General features: G+C 35.8%; 1 protein-coding gene across 3 annotated transcripts in view; it reads left to right on the top strand.

The window, feature by feature from the left end:
• Window positions 1-9,160, top strand: part of LOC145676020 (uncharacterized) — a 46,885-nt gene extending 37,725 nt beyond the window's left edge. Inside the window, exon 3 of one of the 3 annotated variants that reach the window (XM_081746862.1) lies at window positions 7,218-9,160. In XM_081746862.1, coding sequence (XP_081602988.1) covers window positions 7,218-7,284 — 67 coding nt within the window. In that variant the 3' untranslated portion in view covers window positions 7,285-9,160. The other 2 variants (XM_081746861.1, XM_081746863.1) reach the window with 2 other exon arrangements.
• Window positions 9,161-22,526: the final 13,366 nt, after the last annotated feature.

Raw genomic sequence — 22,526 nt, forward strand, 5'->3', positions numbered from 1 at the left:
TTTTGTATAGAATATCTTGTGTAAAAAAGACCTTTCTTAGGTTAACCAGGGTTGCCACTGACCTGGAAAACCTGGAAATGTCAGGGAATTTAACTTTTGACAGGGGAAAACCTCGAAATGTCAGGGAAAATCAGAAAAATCTTGAAATAGCCGGCACAAAAAAGTGGTAATTACATTAAATTTTAATACTTTTGCAATAATAGTTGGTTTGAAAGCAAATTTACAGTGATGATTGATTTAAATACCAAGTCTTTAGGTCTCACAATCAGTATAAACTGAGGAAATTTGCTTATCATATTGCCTTATAATTTGCCACATTTGATTCAGTATTAAAGAAGGAAGTTCTGAAATGGCCTATTAATTCATGATTATAAATACTAGTAGCTTAGTTGCCCTTTCGGAAAGTACATGATCAAACTTGTTTACTTCTTGAACATTAGTCTTCGTAGACTTTCAGTAAAGATATACATTCGCTGGTGAAAACGCATAAAAGCGTGGAATCTGTCAATCTAAACAAATGTAAGGTATCTTTAATGAAAATATTTGTTAATGTGTTCATAAAAGGCTAGGAGAAGGAATTACAACCAGTTTTTCAACAAAGGGAAAGGGGTTATGCAAAGTAACGGCTTGACTGTTCAAATGTGTTAAATCCTTTTAGAGTGTCATAATGGAAAGAGAGAACTAGGTAGTTGCAGTTGTTTAAAATGTGCTAATAAAACTATTAAAATTTTAATTATTTTAAGATTACTTAAAGTTATTTTCTTTTACTCTTCAGGTCAAATGTTAGTTGATTTAGGTAAAGCAAAAATGTCAAGCAAGACAATTTTTAACACTGACTGGACTGATCTAAATATTCATCCTGATTGGGCCTCTTGGCTAAGAAGTGTTGATAAAAATCCTTATAAGGCCTATTGTGTATTATGAAATTAGACCTTTGAGCTCAGTAATATGGGCCAACAAGCAGTGATAAGTCATTCTAAAAGTGCCACTCATATATATATATATATATATATATATATATATATATATATATATATATATATATATATATATATAAGAGGTGTGAAAAATCAATTACTTCTAACACACTTCCTGCCAAAGACAGAATCTAGTGAAGGTTCAGGAGGTTCTAAAGAAATGATTTCAAATGAGACGAGCAGTGAGGCAAACAGTGCAAGTTCAACTAAAACAAACAGTGCAAGTTCAAGTGAGAAAACGCATTGTGCTTCAGATAAAGGTAGTGACGTAAGTGATTATGTGGTTAGAGATAATGTTACCAAAGCAGAAGTGATTTGGGCTATGAATGTTGTAAGTGGACATTTCTCATTCAATTCATGTAGTGGACTCGACTTAATTTTCAAAGCTATGTTTTCGGATAGCAATATTGCTGATCAATATTCATTGGGAAAAACCAAATTGCTGGATGTGTTGAAGACAGTGTCAAATTTAGTTGTTTGTTTTGATGAAGCTTTAAATAACATTACGCAACAGAAGCAAATGGATTTAATAGTCAGGTTTTGGGACCAAAATACGAATCAGGTATCAACCAGATACCTTACTTCTGTATTTCTTGGTCATTCCACAGCGGATGATTTACTAATGAAGTTTACGGAGGGTTTGTGTAGATTGCCCATATCAAAATCATTTAGATTTCAATGGACGTTCCAAATGTGAATTGGAAATTTTACAGGATCTGATTCATGAAATAAAAGCAGATGAATAGTTCCCTGAACCATTGAACTTAGGATCTTGCGGACTTCATGTTGTTCATGGAACATTTCTGACTGGTCACCAACAGGCTCAGTGGAATTTAAATGGAATTTTCAATGGTTTGTACAAGATAGTCCTGCACGTCGAGCAGATTTTGTGTCATGTACTGGGAACCAAAGGTTTCCTAAGAAATTCTGTCAGAATAGATGGGTTGAAAATTCTACAGTTGCAAAAGAAGCAATAGACATATTTCCTGATGTTCAGAAATACATGCAGGAGTACAAGAAGTATCGTCCTAAACACCTTGAAACTGGATCTGTTCAAGAGGCAATCACGATCCCTTAACTCTAGCAATCGACGATCTCTTAACTGCCATTTTTTGTTTCTCTTGCAGAAGATGTAGAACCATTTTTGAAAAGATTTCAGTCAGATGCACTTTAGCACCATTTTTAGGATCCGAGTTGGAAGAATTACTTCGAAAAATGATGAACAGATTTGTTAAGAAGAAAATTTTGCAGAAAGCAGACTCTGCATTGAAGTTGCTTAGAGTGAACGTGAATGATGTGGATCAGTTGGCTAGTTGTTCCAAGATTGATATTGGTTTTGCTGCAAAGAAATTTTTGGATCAAAGTAAAGTTAGTGAACGCGTAAATTGGAGTTTTTGTTGGACTGCAGAAAATTTCTATCAGGCACAACTTCAAAGCTTATTGAAAAATGTCCATTGAAATACAAAATTGTGAGAAACCTGGCATGTGTTATTCCAAAGCAAATTTGTACTAATCAGATTGTCAGCGAAGCTATGATGTATCATGTTCTTGAGGAACTGCATAACAAGAATCTAGTGGAAGCGGCTAAAGCCGAAAAAGTGAAAAAGAAATTTCAAAGTTGTGTATCTCAGCAAGAAAAGAATGGAAGAAGGAGTTTGAGTCATTCAATGTATCTACAGGTGGTTAGATGCCTTCTACTGCAATCTTCATCATAATAATAGTGAATTTGGTGATCTGTGGGACATAATTAAAATATTACTTATTCTTTCTCATGGAAATGCTTCCGTCGAGAAAGGTTTTTCTGTTAACGACATGCTGGTAGAAAATTTGCATGAAGAGTCCTTGGTGGATTTGCAAATAGCTTATGACGCCGCACAATGTGCTGGAGGACCACTTGGGATCGATATAGACTCAAAAATGCTTCAATATGTACGTGGATCACATAGACGTTACGAGGAAGCCATGGAAAGGAAAAGGTTGCAAAACAAAGCGGATCTTTTGAAGAAAGAAAATAAGCGGATAGCTGATCAGATTAAGCTTTTGGAAAGAAAGAAAGCAAAACTTTCATTGGAAACGTCCATTGAATGTAAAAATTTCGAACATCAGATCGAGACTTTAAAAAGATTTTTGAAGTAGAGAATTTTGAATCAAAATGAAATACTACCTAGTGTATCATAAATGCTGACACAACAAAGAGTGGAAGCTGAGACTTAAGCCTGCGTTAAGGCCAAAGGCAGCCGTTTTGAAAAGTAATTGGTGCTATGTGTTCGTTAGACTTGTAAGTAACCTATACAATGACATTAAGGTATCTTTCACACTTTCATAACAATTCACTTTCAATGTTATGTCAGTATTTCTGATAAGACTAGGTAGTCATAAGTATTATAATCTCATTAAACAGTACTGCAATTTATATGTGTTAACATGTAAAAGTATATGTTCATTTATCTATATTTTTATTTAATTGTATTATAATTTGATTTGATAAAGTTGGAAAAAAGTTATAGCCGAGTACACGAAGATTATGGAAAATAGTACAGGTATTTTATTGTAATTTAGAGCAATATGACCTTTTACAGATGTGTACACGGGTAAAAATGTTACCATATGTTCATTTGCTTATGTTTGTTTAAGAAATAAAGAACGGAAAATGTACCTAATTTTAAATCTTGTATATTGTATCTTATACTTGATATATTTTTCAAAAAATAAACAGAATGAAAGGAAGGCAGTGGGTGGATGTTGTGGAGGGCTTTCCTTTCATTCTTATGTGGAGGAAAGGTGTGTGTCTGGAAAATGTTAGATCTTACCTGGAAAACCTGGAAATGTCAGGGAAAATGAATTTAGAAGATAAGTGGCATCCCTGTTAACTTCACAAGGGTAAATACTAGACTGTGTGGAAATATGTTAAATGGACTTAAATTTGCACGTATCTTATTCAACAAATGAAATATTGTGCCTGACATTTTACATAACGTTTGCCTCACGATATGAATGTGAGAAAATACTTTACGAAAATTACAAGTTGTCTGCACCTCCTGCAATAAATACTGATACTTATTATGTGTGTGTCAACAATTCCAATAAAAATTATCAGTTCTCTGCTTACTCATCACATATTAACTCTGATTTTAGCAAGGATCGCACTCCGGAGTCTGACATGGAAAACCAGACGGTCAGTTATATAGGTGACACTCTACATACCGGCTTTCAGTGTGACAGAACCTTTACTAAAATTTCTCATGTGAGGAACGACATGGTTATACATTGTATTGAAGCAAAACATATATGCGTTGCGTGTGGCAAGAGATTCACTACAAAAGGTGCATTAAAAAGACATACAGTTACTCATACAGGTGAAAGAGCTTATACTTGCACTCAGTGTGGAAAAGCGTTTACAACTAATAGTATTTTGAACCAACATATGCGTTTTCATACAGGTCATAATCTACATACTTGCTTTCAGTGTGGCAAACCGTTTGCATTTAAAAGTGCTTTGAAGCGACATATGCGTATTCACACAGGTGAAATCCTACATACTTGCTTTCAATGTGGAAAGTCTTTTAGTTTCAAACGTATTTTAAGGAAGCACGTGCAGACTCATACAGGTTAATAACCAAGTTCTTACATTTATCACAGGAGGTCTTGTTATATGTTGTGTAATGACGCATACCTACTAATCGTCACAAGACACCACGTAGTTGTACACAGTTTAGCAAATTGTTCCCTAGGTCATCTCATTTCAAGGATGACATTTCTGTGTTGATTGTGTGGAAAACGTTTACTTGTAAATCATGCGTCCTTATACAGGTGAAAGAACAAATAGTTACACTCAGTGTGACAAAGCGTAAACTCAGAAATGGAGTTTGGTAACTGACAGGCTTACTGATACAATTACAATCATACATACCTTACTGCAGTGTGGTAAGTCAGTTACTGGGAAACATTTTATAATGAGCTTCATAGTCACTCGTACAAGAGAAAAAGCACGTACTTGTAGAGAGTTCGGTGAAGCACTTGCTGAGAAAAGTTGTTCGAAGAGCCACATGATTAAAGAAACATGTGACAGCCCAAATACGTGCCTTCAGTATTTCACAGTGTTTACTAACAAAGCTAATTTACAATTCTACACACTCACTCACTACTCAGAAAAGTAATTTAAAAAATGATATGGTTATTGAAATTAACTTTACTCGAAAATTTAGCTGTCATTTTGTCATGCCTAATCATACACAGGCAACACAATACCGGTAGTTGTTGCACTGAGTATAGGAAGCCACCTATTGGAGGAAGTACGATAATCATACACTATTAATTACACGTATCAACACAATACGTATTTTCAGTGCGGGAAAGCGTTGAAATTTATAAATCTTTGTAATGCATATAATAGAACATACTCTTTTATTTAGCGTACGATTATACATACAAGTGGCGTAATCCATGATTGACTGCACTGTAGTAGAGCATTTACTAAGACAGGTAATTTTAAAAACTCCAAGATTACTCATACATGTAAGATGTGTTCCTTCGTAGCAGCTACTTGTTTATCCAGAAATTTAATTTCAATATATATGTATGTGATTAATCATACAGGTGACAAAATCGTATATCTGCTGTAAACACAACTACTCTTCTACTCTGAAATTAGATTTAAAAGGTCACATTGTCTCTCATAATGATGACAATTCATGTACTATTCATGAAACCATTATATCATTTCTTTGCTGAATCTAAGTTATAATTACGTATAAAGAATGATTCATTTATCTTGATGTGCCTCGTAACTTTTAAGTTAATAAAGAGAAACATTAAAAATATGTACCATAGAAACATCGGTACGAGGATATTGTTCGTTATACTCTGTAATATCAGGCTAATTGTGTTCTCAACCCAACATATAGCTATATTTTTCAAATGACAGTCCGTCGAGTTACTGCATATATAAAATCTGACATGTTGAACGAACACTTACAATATTAGAATTGTTATTTAGTACTGGAAAGTAAGGGCGCTAGAATATCACGAACATCTCATATTTGGTGATTTTTATAGCAGTAACAACGCAAGAGAGAAGAACGGCAGTGCATATAAATGTACCTTAATATCTAGTACTGTAATCATGAAATGTCGGATTTGGAATAAATACGACCAAAGTTACATGGGATTGCCAATTTTGCCTTCTGCAAAAGTCTGTATTTCGAGAAACCACTTAAATAAGTACCTCATTAAACTGGGTAGACGGATTTCAATAGATCTGAAGATAATTCCCTTTATTGCTACTTGATATCTCAAACTATTCTAGTGATATTGTAAATGCTGGTAAAGTTTGCAACACTGATTAAAATTATGCAATTTCAAGAACTTATTTTAATTATACGTATCAGAAAGTATTGTAGTAATCTCACAGAAACAAAGTAAATCAAAAAGTGTTTTTAAAAAAGTTCTCGCAAATACTCTATTTTAAGCATTAAATCGAGGTTAATTTTTGCATCTCTGAAATGCTTTGAGATATCAAATTGCTGTAAACTTTATTATGTTTATGTCCATTGAAAACTACTTACGCAATTGGATGGGATACTTATCTAAACATTCTTTCCAAATAAAGTTCTTTCAAAAAAAGAAATCTTCAGTTCTGTGTATCATTATTTCTACTTATTCCAAACATGTCATATGATGTCCATACTATCCACACTAAGATACTTTGGACACGTGTTACTTGCGAAATTAGTGTTGTACAACCCTCTAAAATTTGCTTGCTTTTCGAGTTTGTAATACTATAATGTCCTTAGTATGCAACTCCGCATAATAAAGAGTTTTCGTTTTAGTTTCAAATGTATAACCTGACGTAGTGCGTTTTGAAAACACACAATTTTGTTGAGTTAACAACACATTGCGGTGTGGAAGATTATGTGAAAGTGTCACCCTGTTGACATTTGCATGGTACTAAATTTTAGCGTTTTGTATGTGGTTCATTCCACGTCAACTCATCCAGCAAAAAAAAAAAATTTTTAACCCACCATCTCAGATTTTCATGAAACTTCTGTCACGTGTTACTAGTACAAGGGTCATAACATGTGCGAAGTTTCCCTCCGTAAACCAAATAGGCGATTAACGTTTGGAAAAATAGCCAATGTACGTTGCTCTCGATATCCTGCTTTGAGATTGCACTGTAAATTGAAAATTTTATAGCTTAAGATCTAACATAGTGGATTTTTTTTTTTTTTTTTTTTTTTACAGGAGCACCAAGGTTTATAGATTTGAGAAAAACTTATTTCATCAAGATTGCAACTCCTGTCTGTGTTAAAAAATAATAAACGTTATAACAGATTTTTGTGGCGCGAAATCACTGCATCACTAAACACGAATTATAACGAAAGGTACAAGGAATTTTGTGGTAATTTTTGTCTTGAGCTAAACGTAGAGCTCCGCTCTAAACAGTTATCACAGAAGAACAGTGGGATTTTTCGTACATTTTACTATTCTTAATAAATGTTATAAAATTATGAATTGTTGCATTACAAATTGCAGTATATATGTTTGAGTTGAAGTGTAGGGGTGAAGTATATCAAAGAGTACTCCCAAACCAGGATAGGGGGAGGGGGCAAGTACACAAATACAACAACAAAACACTTACTTCTTACAAATAATAAATAAACAAATGCAAGGGTTCTCTCATCTCATTCACTTGTTTGTCAAAAACAAGTTTTGCATTTTCAACGCAAATTAACATCGCTGCTAAAATAGGTATGTGAAGTCCTCACTAATAGATATACCCATATAGGCAATGTGGTAAACAGTGTTGCCACGTTAAGGGTATATCTTGATTAATTCAGACATCCTATGACACCTGCTATTTTAAACGTTTCAGAATTGGCACACTGTAGTTACGCACCTTGCTGATCATAAAGACAAATTATATTTTTTCTATTAATATGCAGTGGATCACTACTGTAGGCTTTATATATATATATGGATCTTTGCTAATACATTGGCCTTTTGAAGTCTTTCAATAGTAAGTTAAAAATTGTTTTTAAAAATGAGTTCTTTTCGAGTGATATTTATTTATAAATATATCTATCTGGTAATCAGTATTCTTTACATATTTTGTAATGATTTCATGTATTTTGAGAGGAAAGATGAATAGAAATGTCATTCTCCTGGGTATCCCTATGTACAAATATTACTAATAACTTGCATATTTTCTTTTGATGTCAATTCTATTTCATAAAAATTTCACATACAATATTTGAAATATATGGCACTTTTTCAATTCAAAAAGAGAGAGTAAAAAAAATTATAATAATTTCTATAACATCAAACTCCGTCCTTAATATTTCTGTCATTCCTCTGGGTGATTTTTCGTCTCTTTCAAGATCACATTTGATTACATGTACAAAATTGTAAGAGTTCATTTTTATACAGATAGTACCTTCTATATCTGTGATATTGGCAACACTGTTCAACCTGCCTGTTGCGTCAGTCAATTACTCTCTGAGTAAGTACTGCGAAGTAGGTGTGTGATTTTTTGCAGCATTTCCAGTCATTCTTCTGGTAAGTAATTTTAGTTTGTTTTTTACAATATATAAATTAATTAGCTTTCTTGAGAGAGACAAAACAGATATGTTTAGAATGTGTACATCATTTCATGTAACAGATAAATACAGTGTTAAGATTTTAACGAAATGTTAATGAAATGTCATTCTCCTGTTATAATTACACAGTCATTCTCCTGTCATTTTCGTGCCAGGAGAATGACCGACTAGCAAGGATAATGGCAACTACTAAGTGATCAGGAGTCAGAGAATCCAAATGTTACTTATAAGGGATCTAAAGTAGACTTCGTTGTCACTTGCAGATGGCGAAAAAGAACCAAAGTAATGAAGAGCGTCTTCAGAAATAAAGAGAAGCTGAACGTCGAAGATATGAGAGACTGAAGAAAAAAGCTGCGGAGTGTCCTTTCTTCGCTGCAGAATTGAAAGAGAAGTCCAGAATGAAATACCAAAGAAGACGGAAGAAAGGACAGGTTAAGCTTAACAAAGAAATGTCAGAAAGGAAAAAGTGAATGAAGAGAAAACAGTGGCGTCAAAACAGCAAGAATAACACAAAGGCGAAGAGTAGTAAGTAATACGAATAGACCTATTTCTTGTGATATCCTACCTTGTGATACCTATTTCTTGGTTCAGAACGCAAGGATGTTCCACATTCCCCATAAATTGTGGCAGAAATTAGAAAGACAACAGAACAAGAGAAAAGGAAATTGAGAAGAGAAAAAACTCGCGAGTTGAGAATAAAAGATGAAGTGATTAAACATCTGAAGAGAAAGTTGGATAAAAACAAGAAACGGCTTCAAAGATTGAAAACAAAATCTTCTAGGGAAATTAGCTCAAACAAAGAATCATTTTTAACTCCAAGAAGGAAAGTAGGAAAGCTCATAGCTTCAAAAAATAAGAGTGAAATAAGAAAAGGACTTCTCTGTGCTGAAGTTATTAATCTACAGTTAACTCAGTCAGTTTGAGATAATGAAGGGTGGGGGCTCGGAGAAAAAAAAACGAATGTTACACTTAATAACCAGAGGAAAAATATTTAAAAAGTGTCGGTTATTGTCCGCAGCTAGATTTCTGAAGAGAGGACGCGTAAAAATGTTAGAGGCAGAAAATACGAGAGTGCGCAAGGCAGCTACTCTGAAGCTTCAACAGGATATCATCTCGTTTTACGAGCAAGAAAATGTCAGTAGAATATTCCCAGGAAAAAAGGATAATAGCTCTAAGTGTGGAAAGCATCAACGAAGGGTATTGGAAGATAACATGACCACCTTATATACAAAGTATTTGAGAGATAACCCGAAAAGGAAATATATTAGCTATAGCAGGTTTACCCGGTACCGGCCAAAATGGATGACGAAAATGACTATCGGTAAAACATTCAAATATGGAAATGTTAATCAAAGCTCTCTACACATATGGCTGATAAAATGTGTCAAAACGTGACTCGGTGTTAGAAATAATTTACTGTGACTCGCAAGAGGGATAATGTTTATTAACAGAATGTGAAAGATGCAACAAGAAAACAATCATTTTCAAGGAATTTGATGATCATGAAGCCTAATCAAAATGGATCACAAAAACTGAAAATTATATAGATAGCAATGGATCGGTCAAATCAGTGAAAAAAGTTAAAGAAAAAATAAATAAGACAGTTTCAAAAATAGCAAATGAGTTAATAGAAACAGTAGATGAATTTTCGAAGCATATGGCTTGAGTAAGACACCAACAAAATAATTTGAGATTACAAAAAGAGACCATAACTCAGAGAAGCAATAATTCACATGGATTTTAATGAGAATTACGCATGTAAGTATTCAGAGGAAATACAGTCATTTAACTTTGGAGGATCAAGACAACAAATGGCAATGCACACGATAGTCGTTTATACCCGCGACAAAAGTGAGTCTAATATTAATATACGAAGTTTCTGTACTCTGTCCAGTAACCTTCTACATGGAGTACCTGCGATTTGGGCCCATCTTCAACCAGTGATGAAGAAACTGTCTCCGACTATAGATATAATCCATTTCTGGAGTGGCAGCCCTGTTACTCAATATAGGAATAACTTGATGTTTAGTGTTTTGTACAGTGATTTTTGTAATGCACCCAAACACATCTAAAGCCACCCGAAACTATCATCAAGCTGGTCATTGTAAAGGCGCACCAGATGGCATTGGAGGCACATGCAAACGAGTGGCAGGCAATATAATAGCACAAGGTAAGTATATTGCAAACTCAGCAGCTTTAGTCAAGTGTTTAAAATGAGCATGCAAAGTGCAATCATTGAAGAGATACCATCGGATGATATTAAACAAATGTAGCGTAAATTATCCAGGAGAAAGGTAAAAAAGATTTAAAGATGGTCACTGAAAAGACAGGGCGCGAGGATATCATGAGCTATGACCTTGAAATCCGCCACCAACACACTTGAAAGGATCAGGCAATCGTAATAGTGTTGCTAACTGCCACAGCGGTGAATTAGAATTTGGCGATTTGAAGCATTTGTGGGAAGGGATGACAAAGACACTTTGAATCAATCTGCAGCCTGCATTTCTCATCTTCATTTAGAAAAATCTGAACAATAAAGTAGCATATTTATTTAATAAGATGTAAGAGTGCACTCGGTCCGTTAAAGGTTTCCTTACTCGTTTATTTTTTTAATACAGGATGATCGTAAAGTAAGCTAAAATAACTAAAAATTATATCACAAAACACCAACTATATTTGCAATCCATTCATTCTGGGGACCACGACTCATGTCCTAGCCTTAGGGAAATCGTGGCTACAGACCTGTAAACTACTTCCCCTCTCATACAGGGAAGTTTGTCATTTTCTCTGGTAAAACAAAGTGGTCCTATTGGTACCCTCCCTTGGTGGTTATTTATAACACAGATGGGGGCGCCTTAAGAGAGACATGCAGAAGCTGAACTGGACACAGTGTTCTTGTGTTCAGTGAAGAGTGGTTCTTTGTGCATAGTTCTGTGTTGTGTGCTGGTTTGTTTCTCTTTTTTAAAATCATAATGGAGGGTAAGAAGAGCGGAAAACTTGGAGGGTCGAAAGTAATTCACAGCCAAAGCTGAGATATTTTGGTTAATGTTTATGATTTTATGAAGAGAGAGGCTGACAGTGGAAATCCAATTAATGTAAAACAAGTGCAAAAGCGAGTATCTGAAGCTACCGTTGTTTCAGTAAGTACACTAAAACGTGTTTTGAGTGAGCGAGAAAAAACAAAATCACGGAAACGAGCTTTTCTACTCCGAATAAGAAGCGAGCACAACGAAAAACAAAAATCTCAGTGGATGATTTTGACAAATGCGTTATTCGTCGAACAATTAATGAATTTCATATTGTTCACGGTCAACGACCTTCTGTAAAATCACTGTTGCGAGTACTTCGAGAAAACATTAATTTTAATGGAAGCACTTGGTCTTTACGGAAAATAATCCGTTCCTTAGGATTTAGATGGATTAAGGCTGAAAACAATACACGACTACTTATTGAAAAAGATGAATTTCGGTCAAAGAGGTTGGCTTATTTGCGAGCTATAGATCATTACAGAACGCAGAACCGCCCCATAATTTCCATGGATGAGACGTACTTGCATTCATCGCACACAAAACAACACGCGTGGAGCGATAAGAAGAATAAGGGTTTACTCGCCAATTTCTAAAGGACAACGCGTAATAATCATGAATGCTGGCGGAGAAAACTGTTTCATTCCAGACGCGTTAGTCATGTTCAAATCTGGAATGAAATCTGGCGATCATCACGACGATATGAATTATGAAAACTATGAAAAGTGGTTGAAGTCACGGCTAATTTCTAACTTGCCAAGTAATTCAGTTCTTGTGATAGACAATGCACCATATCACAATGTCTGTTTAAATCCTTCACCGACATCATCATCTCGTAAAGCTGTAATGATCAATTGGCTTGTAAGACACAATATTCCTTTCAGAGAAAATATGTACAAACTAGAACTTTATAATTTAATCAAAGCCAATAAAGCTCGTTTTCGGACATTTAAAGTAGATTCGCTCCTTCCTGAATATAGACATACAGTTCTTCGTTTGCCCCCGTATCATCCTGATCTAAACCCAATAGAGTTGATTTGGGCTGCAGTCAATATGTAGCAACAAGAAATACCACTTTTTCCATTATCGATGCGATGAAACTCGCCAAAGAGAAATTTACAATGATAACAGCGGTAAAGTGGAAGGCTAGGTGTGATAAAGTACGAAGATGTGAACAAGCATATTTGCAAATGGAACCTCAGACGTTCTTACTGAAAACGTTACAATAAACTTAGCCGAGGACAGTGACAGTAATAGTGACTCTTGTGAAGAAAGTGACGGAAGACGATGATGATGAGATGGATTGTATGGACGGTATTGAGCCTTTATAAATACCTGAAGCTACAGGTAAGCCTTATATGTAAGTTGCGTTAAGTAGTTATTATCCATTCTTGTTACTTATGTTGGAGGTTAGTATCGGCATGGGTTGGAAACACTGCCAAAAAATCTTCCCTCTCTCTCCACTGTCACCCTCGCAGCGATTAGCGTTCTTCCTATCTCCCGCTTCTCATAGCTCATGCTATCTCTTGCGCTCTGTAACAGACGATTGCTCAAAATGAGAATGCTGTCTTGTTTTGATTGTACAGGCTATTGTTCTCACTATGAATTAGGCCAATACTCTTAATTCTCAAATTCCAACCAAAGGGAAACTTAGAGTTGAAGACATTTATAGTAGTGATGATGATGCATCTTGTGCAAACGTTACTACTTCGAGACACATTAAAGAGAGAAAATTTATTCGCGTTAATATAAAGGGTAGGAAAAAGTCATTTCAGTACATTGCACTGTGTAGAAGTGATGTGAAGGATGGTGAAGTGAATATTGAGTATCTTATTCAATGTGATAAAGACACGAAACTACGGAAGAGGAACCTCAATGGTACTACTTACAGTTGTAATGTTCATGAAGTTACTTAAGTTCTTCCACAACCAGAAATTATTGTAAAAGCACAGCGTGAGTTCTATAAATTTTAAGTATAGAATGGTAAAAAAAAAAGTACTCTGTGCAAGTTCTTTTAAATTTAATAATACATTTGCTTCCATAGTATTGTGAAAGCTAATGATCGGTCTCTTATATTTATTATTGAATACGGACAAAAGTCACACTCTTTTAGGTAAGATCTTGTTTTATAGAAGTTATGTGAAAAATATGTCAATTGCATTAAATTTATACTTTTCAACAAACAATGCTTGTACGATGAAACGGTATGTTTATTTTCAGACTTCTTGTTTAATAGCCGTCGAGTTTCAGATTAGAATTTGTGTCATGGGCTATATTCTTTAAGATAGCATGTTGCTGCTCCTAATTTCGCACATAGAAATGTGATTTAAATTCAACTGAACGACTGTGATGTTACTGTTATATATAATTTTCTAAAACATACAATGTATTATATACGTTTGTATGCATCTTGTAATTAAAATTAAGTATTATGTCATACATGTCGCTTCATTATTTTATATTCTTCCTATTCTTTATATAAAAATATAATTTTAAACATTTTTCACGCTCTGACTCCTTTACTTTTTAACTGTAGTTGAAGATTATCATTGTATTAACGCTTAAAGTTATGTCTCTCTCTGAATGTGTTATAAGCATAATTTTTTTTAAAAAAAATGTCATTCTCCTGGCTTTGCTGTCATTCTCCTGATGCATGGATTTCTCTTTTTGCTGCAAAAATGGTGAAAATCTTAATAAATGAATTGGCTTCGACCATGAATGGTTTAAATTTTTAGTGCGTATGAGTGTTAATTATGAGAATGATATTTTCGCCGTTTTTAGTCTCCAAAAAGGCAATTTATTTGCAAATGACTCATATATATATATATATATATATACATAGTGAATCAAAAGTCTGGACACGGTGGAATAAATCGAGAACTTAACTTCGGATCGAAAAATAAAAAAACACGTGTTTAGTAATATTAAAAAATCTATCTGATGAAACCAAACTTGACCCTCTAGATCCACCCCCTGGGGGTTGGAGTGGGGTCAATTTTGAAATTTCTAATGGAAACCCCAATTTTTGATTGCAGATTTGGATTCTATGGCCCAAACTATGTAAAGTTTCATCAACACTTTTCCGTCGATGCATAACATGGCGCAGTAAACGGGGAAAATAAATGGCTCCTAAATACTCCTATTTCGTTCATGAGCTTGGAAGTATTTCCGACCTCTGTTCTCGTTCAGTGTCACTGGTTCACTTCTCTGTTCCTTCTCGTCACTGGATAGAAGCACACTACACACAGACAGAAGACACAGAGAAAGGCACACCTTCTTCATTCGGGCTTCGGGCAGTATCAGTGTTGCAAACCAGAAAACTCAAAAGCGGCGAGTAGAGGACTAAAAATAAAATAATTAAAAGTAAAAGGAAAATTGAAGAAAAGTATAGCTATTGAAGTATCTGCTTATTGCACTATGGTGTTTGGCCACGGTAGAGTAACTGGAGAAATACACTTCTGATCATAAAAGCGCAAAAAAACGTATTTAATATGTTTCAAGAAGCTATCCGATGATATCAAACGCAACACTCCGCCCCACCTTCTGAAAAGGAGTGGGGGGGCATTGATTTTTCAAATGGGAACTCCAGTGTTTTATTGAAGATTCGGAGACTGCATCCCAAATAATGTAAGGTATAATCAAAACTTTTTCGTCAATGTGTGATATCATGCTGTAATCGGCGAAATTAGATGCTCCCCTCTTCGTTTATGAGCTTGATATTAGCTCCGACCGTCTGTAAAAGGTGCAGTATTTTGAGAAATACGTGTCGAATGAACAAAGTTATTCAATGGCACCAAACACGATACCGCACCCTACCGCTAGGTGGGGTTAGCTGAAAGATTTGAAATGGAAGCTTTTATTTCTTATTGCAGAGTCGGATTCTGCGCACAAACCTGTATAAGATTTAGTCGAAACATCGTTGTCGCTGTGTGACGTGGCGCTGTAATGGCGAAATCAGGAGAACTTCCTATATGAACTTTAATTAGCTTCAATGCTGTAGACGTGATGAAAGAAGTATACATGTGATCAAAAAACAAAAGAAAATGTGTGACTCTTGGGTTTGTTAGGGTGTTTATCGTTCCTTTTCCGCAGTGGGACGAGAGAGACGGGACCTACAGTTGAAAGTGAGATCCAAACCTCTATTAGGTTTTGGAACCGAGACGTTCCCCATGAACAATTGCCGACGAAGTTCGTCCGACCGTCGTCGATTATTGGGTGACAGCAGCGAAAAGGGTGTGCTAGTGCTGGTTCAAAGGCGGCTGCCTATTTGTCGGCTTGGCAGCGGACACCGTGACGGCCCCGCCGCTGTTCAGGAACGGCAGCTATGAGACAGACGGTTGTCTTGGCCCAGCAGTGGCACGACGTCGTCCTCCGAAGCGACGGCATCATGATTTTCGCCATCATTTCGGCTGATTTGAGCGAATAGTCGGACTGCGACTCACGAGACTGCTCGCAGTCTCGCATAGTTTTAGATGGGTGAAATTATTATTGAATTCTTTCTTTACTTCTTCTTCTCCTTATTATTATTATTATTATTATTATTATTATTATTATTATTATTATTATTATTATTATTATTATTATAGTATATTATATTATTATCTGCTAGTAGTTGTAGTAGTAGTAGTGATAGTAGTAGTAGTCTGTAAAGGGTAGTAGTCTGTAGTAGTATGTTTTATTTTTATTTTTAATCCTTTCATCTTTTAATTTTTAAATGTCTATAATGTGCAGTGGCGTATTTAGGGGGGAGGCTTCCGGGCTTAAGCCCCCCCGAAATCTTACTAAGTATAGTAAAGTAAATGAAATATCTTGCAGAATTTTCACATTTCCAGGCAAAGTCCCCCTGAAAGTTAGCAAAGCCCCTCCCGAAACAAAATCGTAAATACGACATTATTAATGTGTCATCAATAAATTGATCACATCGGACCCTAGACCAGATTAGATTCTGTCGATCCAATATAATTTCAAAACCAAAGGAGTTACCACTAAAGAGCATTGTGTGAACATAGTGCACATTTCAATACATATGTACGGTACCACCTTAATTTCGTGGCATGGATGGGGCCACGGTGGCTCAGTGGTAGAGCGTTCACCTCTGGTGCTTGCGGTCCTGGGTTCAAAACCTGCTCCCGCCAAATGAACTTTGTGGTGGACAAACACCGTGTGCGTGGGTTTTTTCGGGGATCTCCCGTTTCCTCCCACTTTCTTAATTCCACCATTTCATTCATCTCTCTCATAATCACCGTCTCCTTTAGCCTAACCGGCAAAATCGTGGGACCTAAAAGTCAAAAATTTCATTTCATTTTCGTGGCATGGAGTCCTCTTAAGTACGTTGATCGAACTTTCGTTCGGGATAGACATGACGAAGGTTATAGGCGTACCTGTAATTTAGGCATTATAGTGGAGCATTTGTACAAGAAGTGATACCTGTGTGTGAGTGTGTGTGTGTGTTATTCGTTTTATTATTGTTTTCTCTTATCACATGCAACGTATGGATGTGTGAATTATAACACGTTTAGTGGCACGTGACATGGGATTGCAACATTGGGATGGCATTGCTCGTTCGTTCATTCACATGTTAAAGCGACGTTCACCTAAGCGATTCGTTTATAAGTGGCAGGTCGTTAACGGTGACGGATCTGTTGGTAACGATTCTCGGTCTAACAGCAAAATGTCTTTCTTTTTCACCCCAAACAGTTAATTTACTTTCGCCGATTATGGAGCCATATAATGCATCGACGGAAAAGTGTTGATGAAACCTTACATAGTTTGGGCCGTAGAATCCAAATCTTCAATCAAGAATTGGGGTTTCCATTTGAAATTTCAAAGTTGACCCCATTCCAGCCCCCAGGGGGTGGGTCTAGAGGGTCGAGTTTGATTTCATCAGATAGATTTTTTAATATTACTAAACACGTGTTTTTAGGTTTTTCGATTCGAAGTTAAGTTCTCGATTTATTCCACCGTGTCCAGACTTTTGATTCACTCTGTATATATATATATATATATATATATATATATATATAATGTGTGTGTGTACTAAGTTCATTTAGTAAACGGTACATCAAAATTTTAAATCTTACGGCTTATAGAATCAGTTTAGTAAAAGGTGCTTTCACGACTAAATTTCCATCGTGTGTCACTGTCCTAAATCGGTGTGTACGGCCGAAGCTAGTTGTTGATGGCCTCCAAAATTGTAAGAATATGAGAGAAAGGGATCCAGCACATATCCTCTCGAATTTTAGGCCAGTAGAATGAAGTACTTGGATCAAGCGGGTGAATAAAGTTAACTTCAGCATTACTTTCTGACATGTTGATGTTACATATTACACAAATGAACCATTCTTCGCCATAAATACAGTAAAACCTGCCTTCAATGGACCCTCTAATAAACGGAAAACTGTCTTAAACGGAAATATTTCACGGTACCGTGAATTTTGGAGTAAAAAACATGTAAAAGTCCCTTCATTAAGCGGAAACTGTTATGCGGACAACGGAAAGCAAAATAATCTTTTAACGGAAAATTCTGAGTTTCGGACTATAGCGCTTAGAACATTTTTGACATCCTATGAAAGGCCATACATATACATTACAATGTCTGCGATAAATTATTCGTTGTTTTCTTAAATCTTTTAGACAGTGTTGATTTCCCCAACCACTATTCATATTCAGCCCCCACAATTGTCTGCTAGTCCTACGGAGCATGTTAGCTGTGAGCCTTCTTTGTAGGTGTACTTACCGACTAGCGACAGCCGACAAAAATGAGGAGAAAACTGACAAAATAAAATTCTGAGAAAAGGAATTCAAACAACAAAGAGGAGTCATAATCTCTATCAAGTGTTGTGAAGATAAGCAGTGAAGTTCCGCGGACTTTAAGAATTTCAGAGAACATTTTTTTTTGTGTGTGTGTGTGTGTGTGTCCTGAAGTATACCACGCGACGTTTTGAAAGAAATACTTTTTGATCTGAAGCAAAAATTCATGTGCAGAACATTTGAGAAAATTATGTCATTGTTTCTCATTTGCGCTTTCTGCTACCCCCTCTCCCTTGGTCTCAGCAGCTATGGTTCTAAAATCTCGTAACCATAGACATACCAGATTTAAGGAAACAAAGTTCTTTGACCCGCCAATACCCATAAATGTACAGTAATTCCCTGTTATTCTTGTCCTTGACCTTCTCAACTCTCGTTTTTAAGCCTGGTGATCATCTTGCAATCCAACATTTACCAATACACCTCTAAACTTACATTTTTGCATTAGTTCGGTAGCAGTCATTATGGCTTGTAAAACAAGGGTTGTATTTGATCTTAATACCAGGGTAAAAGTATTCGTGCTAATGAACGAGGTAATTGAATGTAAAGCAAATTATGAAGATGTTCAACGTCGGTAAAACTCAGGTGTACGAGATTCCAAAAAAATAAAATAAAATAAAATAAAATGAAATGAAATTTTGACCGGTGAGAAAACTACAGTAATGGAAAAATAAAACTGCATTAATGGAAGAATAAAGAAAGAGCTTAAGGAAACTGAAAACCGAGACGTTAATGAAATAGTGTGGGAGTTTTTGTGTCAAACCGTAAAATCGCCGCATATCGGGCTCTATTTTACAGGAATACACTGAAAGGTAGCTGAAAAACTGGGTAAAACTAAATTCAAAGCATCCACTGGATGATTAGAAAGTTTCTGCAAAAGACATCAGGTAGCTTTTTACGAATTTTGTGGTGAATTGTGTGATATAAATAGTGAAACATTTGATGAATGGGTTGCTAAACTACCTTCCATAATCGAAAGACATAAAATTGAATTGTATTTTTTTTTCTCAGGAAAGGTCTACCTCTATTAAGCGGAAACCTGACTCTAACGGAAATTTTTACGAGTCCCTCTCGATTCCGCCAAAGACAGGTTTCACTGTGCATGCAACATAGCAGCCGGTATACATTTTAGACACACAATATTATCAGACTCACATCTGGTTTCAATTTCAAAATTGAAAACTGAAGAATACTTTTCATCCTCACTTTTTTTTTCTTCAATCCAACTTAATGTTGAAATAGTGGCAACGCACCATGGAAACCTCTTGTGCTAGAAATAGCTTTTTTTTTTTTTTTTTTTTTTGCATAAATTGTGGTTTTAGGTCTGAATGAATGTGATCTATTTCTTTTTAATCTTATAGAAAATAATGTCGTCGATGTGTGTTCTGCAGTAGCGTCAACGGATGTAATTTGATCTTCTAATAACAGTTAAAGGGTAGCTTTTGAAGTAAGTCGATTTAATGTGCCAGCAGTTCCATTACAAGAAGACTTGCCATAATTTGTGGCAAACACGGACCAAGAAGCTGCCAGACCGAAATTTTCCTTGTGATGGTAGTTTTTGCAGTTTTTGTGTTGTGCAGTACAACCATCGCTGAAATAATGTATACGTTCAACACAAAATAATTGCTTCTTCTGACAGAATTTAGTACACCATTGAAATATCTAATCTAGATCATCTAATAATAAAAAAAAAAACATGACTGCTTGATTGTAATGCATTATCACGTGAACTTTTAGGCTAGTTTTAGACGGAAGCATTTATCGTAGCATTTCTCGTAGCAGATGTGCTGTCAAAAATTTCATATAATATTCTATGGCATCAAAAGTATATGGTGCTTTTAAACGGTAGCATTTCGATAAGCATCTGTCGTGACGTAGCAAACAAATCACTGGAGAAGAGCGCAATCATGGTTCAGAAATTAAGCGTGAGGTAGCTAAAGCTACAGTAATTGTAACAACAGTTCTCGCCGGTCATGTTGAAAAACGAAAATCACAAAGAAGTACGTGGACAAAGAGCATCCCTACTCCAACTCATTTTTCTTTACTACAATTCAATTTGCCACACAAAACATAGAGCATGGATATTTGGCACAAATTCTTTCGCTTCTTTTTAACACACCACGGAGCTGCAATCGGACCAGAAATGCTGGGGAAAATGCTACGAAATAGAGCAGGTTCTATCGACAAGAAATACCATGGGAAATGCTACAGCATTTACTACTTTACACGGTAGGATATCGATGATACGATTTTTGCTATGAGAAATGCTACGATAAATGCTTCCGTCTAAAATTAGCCTTATAATACAACAAAATTCGATGACTGTACAGTGAGTGACCTTGAGTACATTGGTATTCTAGTGTGTTATTTTGAATAACAAAGGAATAATTTTCACTAAAATTCAACAAAGCAATAACCGCCCTAAGAGTGATTGTCCCTTTCAGATGTTTTAGATAGCCTGACTTGTTTTGTGATATATGCGTGGGGTACAAGGAGTTCCAAGCTTTGACCTACAGTTTCTATAAAATTATCGACACTTGCAGTGAGGATTTGTAATTCTATTCTCTCGATATTGACCTACTGGTAATATTCTATTACATCATCTGGGTCATAGTCCAACTTACTAAGGAGATGGTGCTTTAGGTTTTGTGGGAATGGACAGTGTTCGCATTTTCAGTCATACAGACAGGATTCGCATGATCTCACGAAGAAACCAAATGTTCCCTAAGTTACTATAATCTAGAGCATAAAGAAGCAACTCAACATTTTGAGGGGTAGTTTAGACACAGACTATATGGGTTCACAGAGTTCGTAACAAAACATACCATTTTGAGCATATAGTACAGAACTTTGAAAACCCTACTTTGAATTGAAGATGTCTTTCCCCTAAAAAAAAAAAAAAAAAAAAAAAAAGTAAAGCTCAGATAAGTTGCATATCAGAAGCCATTCCTGTTTGTACACCTTCCTTCATATATTGACTCTAATTCCTGGCATTTGCCTGAAAAACTCAATATTCTGATAAAAATCTTGAATCATTTGCATTATCTCTCCAAATAGTTTCTTCCCTTGTGTGGGATGGGGTACTGCACAGATTCCGTGTTCCAATGTAAGTTTTCTTGCCTTCCGAACCATGTACTCTGAAACTTCGAATTCATTGGCAGGCTTCTTTCTGCACCACGATTGAGCGGTCAGTGTGAGAATTTGGAGTTTCCGTTATTTATTCACTGTGGGCAACTTCTGTTTCATTAAAGAAACCAAGTGATCTAAACCTGCAACCTTCTGTTCCAGGTTACACTCACATTTGTCACTGCCGCTGCTTGAGCTATCATCAGGTTCTACCTCTAAAACTGGATATCTTGTCCGCAACAGATGCAACAACCTCCTGCATTTTGCGTTTCATATGTTTAGGTCTTGCACAATTTGATACGGAATCCAGCTTCAATGGTGAGTTTTGCAAATCTTATAAAGTTCTGTCAAAAGCAGCTCGAGTTTCTTCTTTCACTGCTTCGGCGTTCAACTCCTGAGTGATATCACTTTCTTGTGATTTCTGAGAAAACTTCAATAGTTTGTAGAATAGTCACATCTAACTTCTTCCTACACGGTGTGTATATTTTCTGTCCACAGATTAAATGAACACTTGACCCGTCTCTTACTTATTTCCTGTATCGTACACAGAGAGTGCTTAATTACAACGCTGTGAATTTCATGGAGTCGCAGCATTTCTGAGGCAGTTCATATTTCCTCAAATACAATTCATCGTAACGCGAACAGATTGTCTGCAGATCATCGTTGGATATGCCTGTCCCTAGCACAAGAAGGGTTTGTTTTTCTGGTGGCAATGTTTCTACATTTCTAATTCCCTTGGTCTTCGTGGAGCTCACTTCATGATATTCTTTTTTTTTTTTCATTCCAACAGAACATGGTTTGAGTTTGTGTCTAGTGACCATAGTTTTATTTCAGATACAGAATACTGAAATGATTGAACCATTTAACTTAGTACAACTTGTTTGAACCGAATTAATTTAACTGAATTATCGAATAACTACGCATTACTTACTGCACCAAGTAAAATTAATTACATAACACACAGAGACTAGAGTAAAAAAACCAGTGTTGCAGGC

Source organism: Thermobia domestica, chromosome 18 (genome assembly GCF_964235325.1).
Source record: "Thermobia domestica chromosome 18, izTheDome1.hap1.1, whole genome shotgun sequence".
Taxonomy (NCBI): domain Eukaryota; kingdom Metazoa; phylum Arthropoda; class Insecta; order Zygentoma; family Lepismatidae; genus Thermobia; species Thermobia domestica.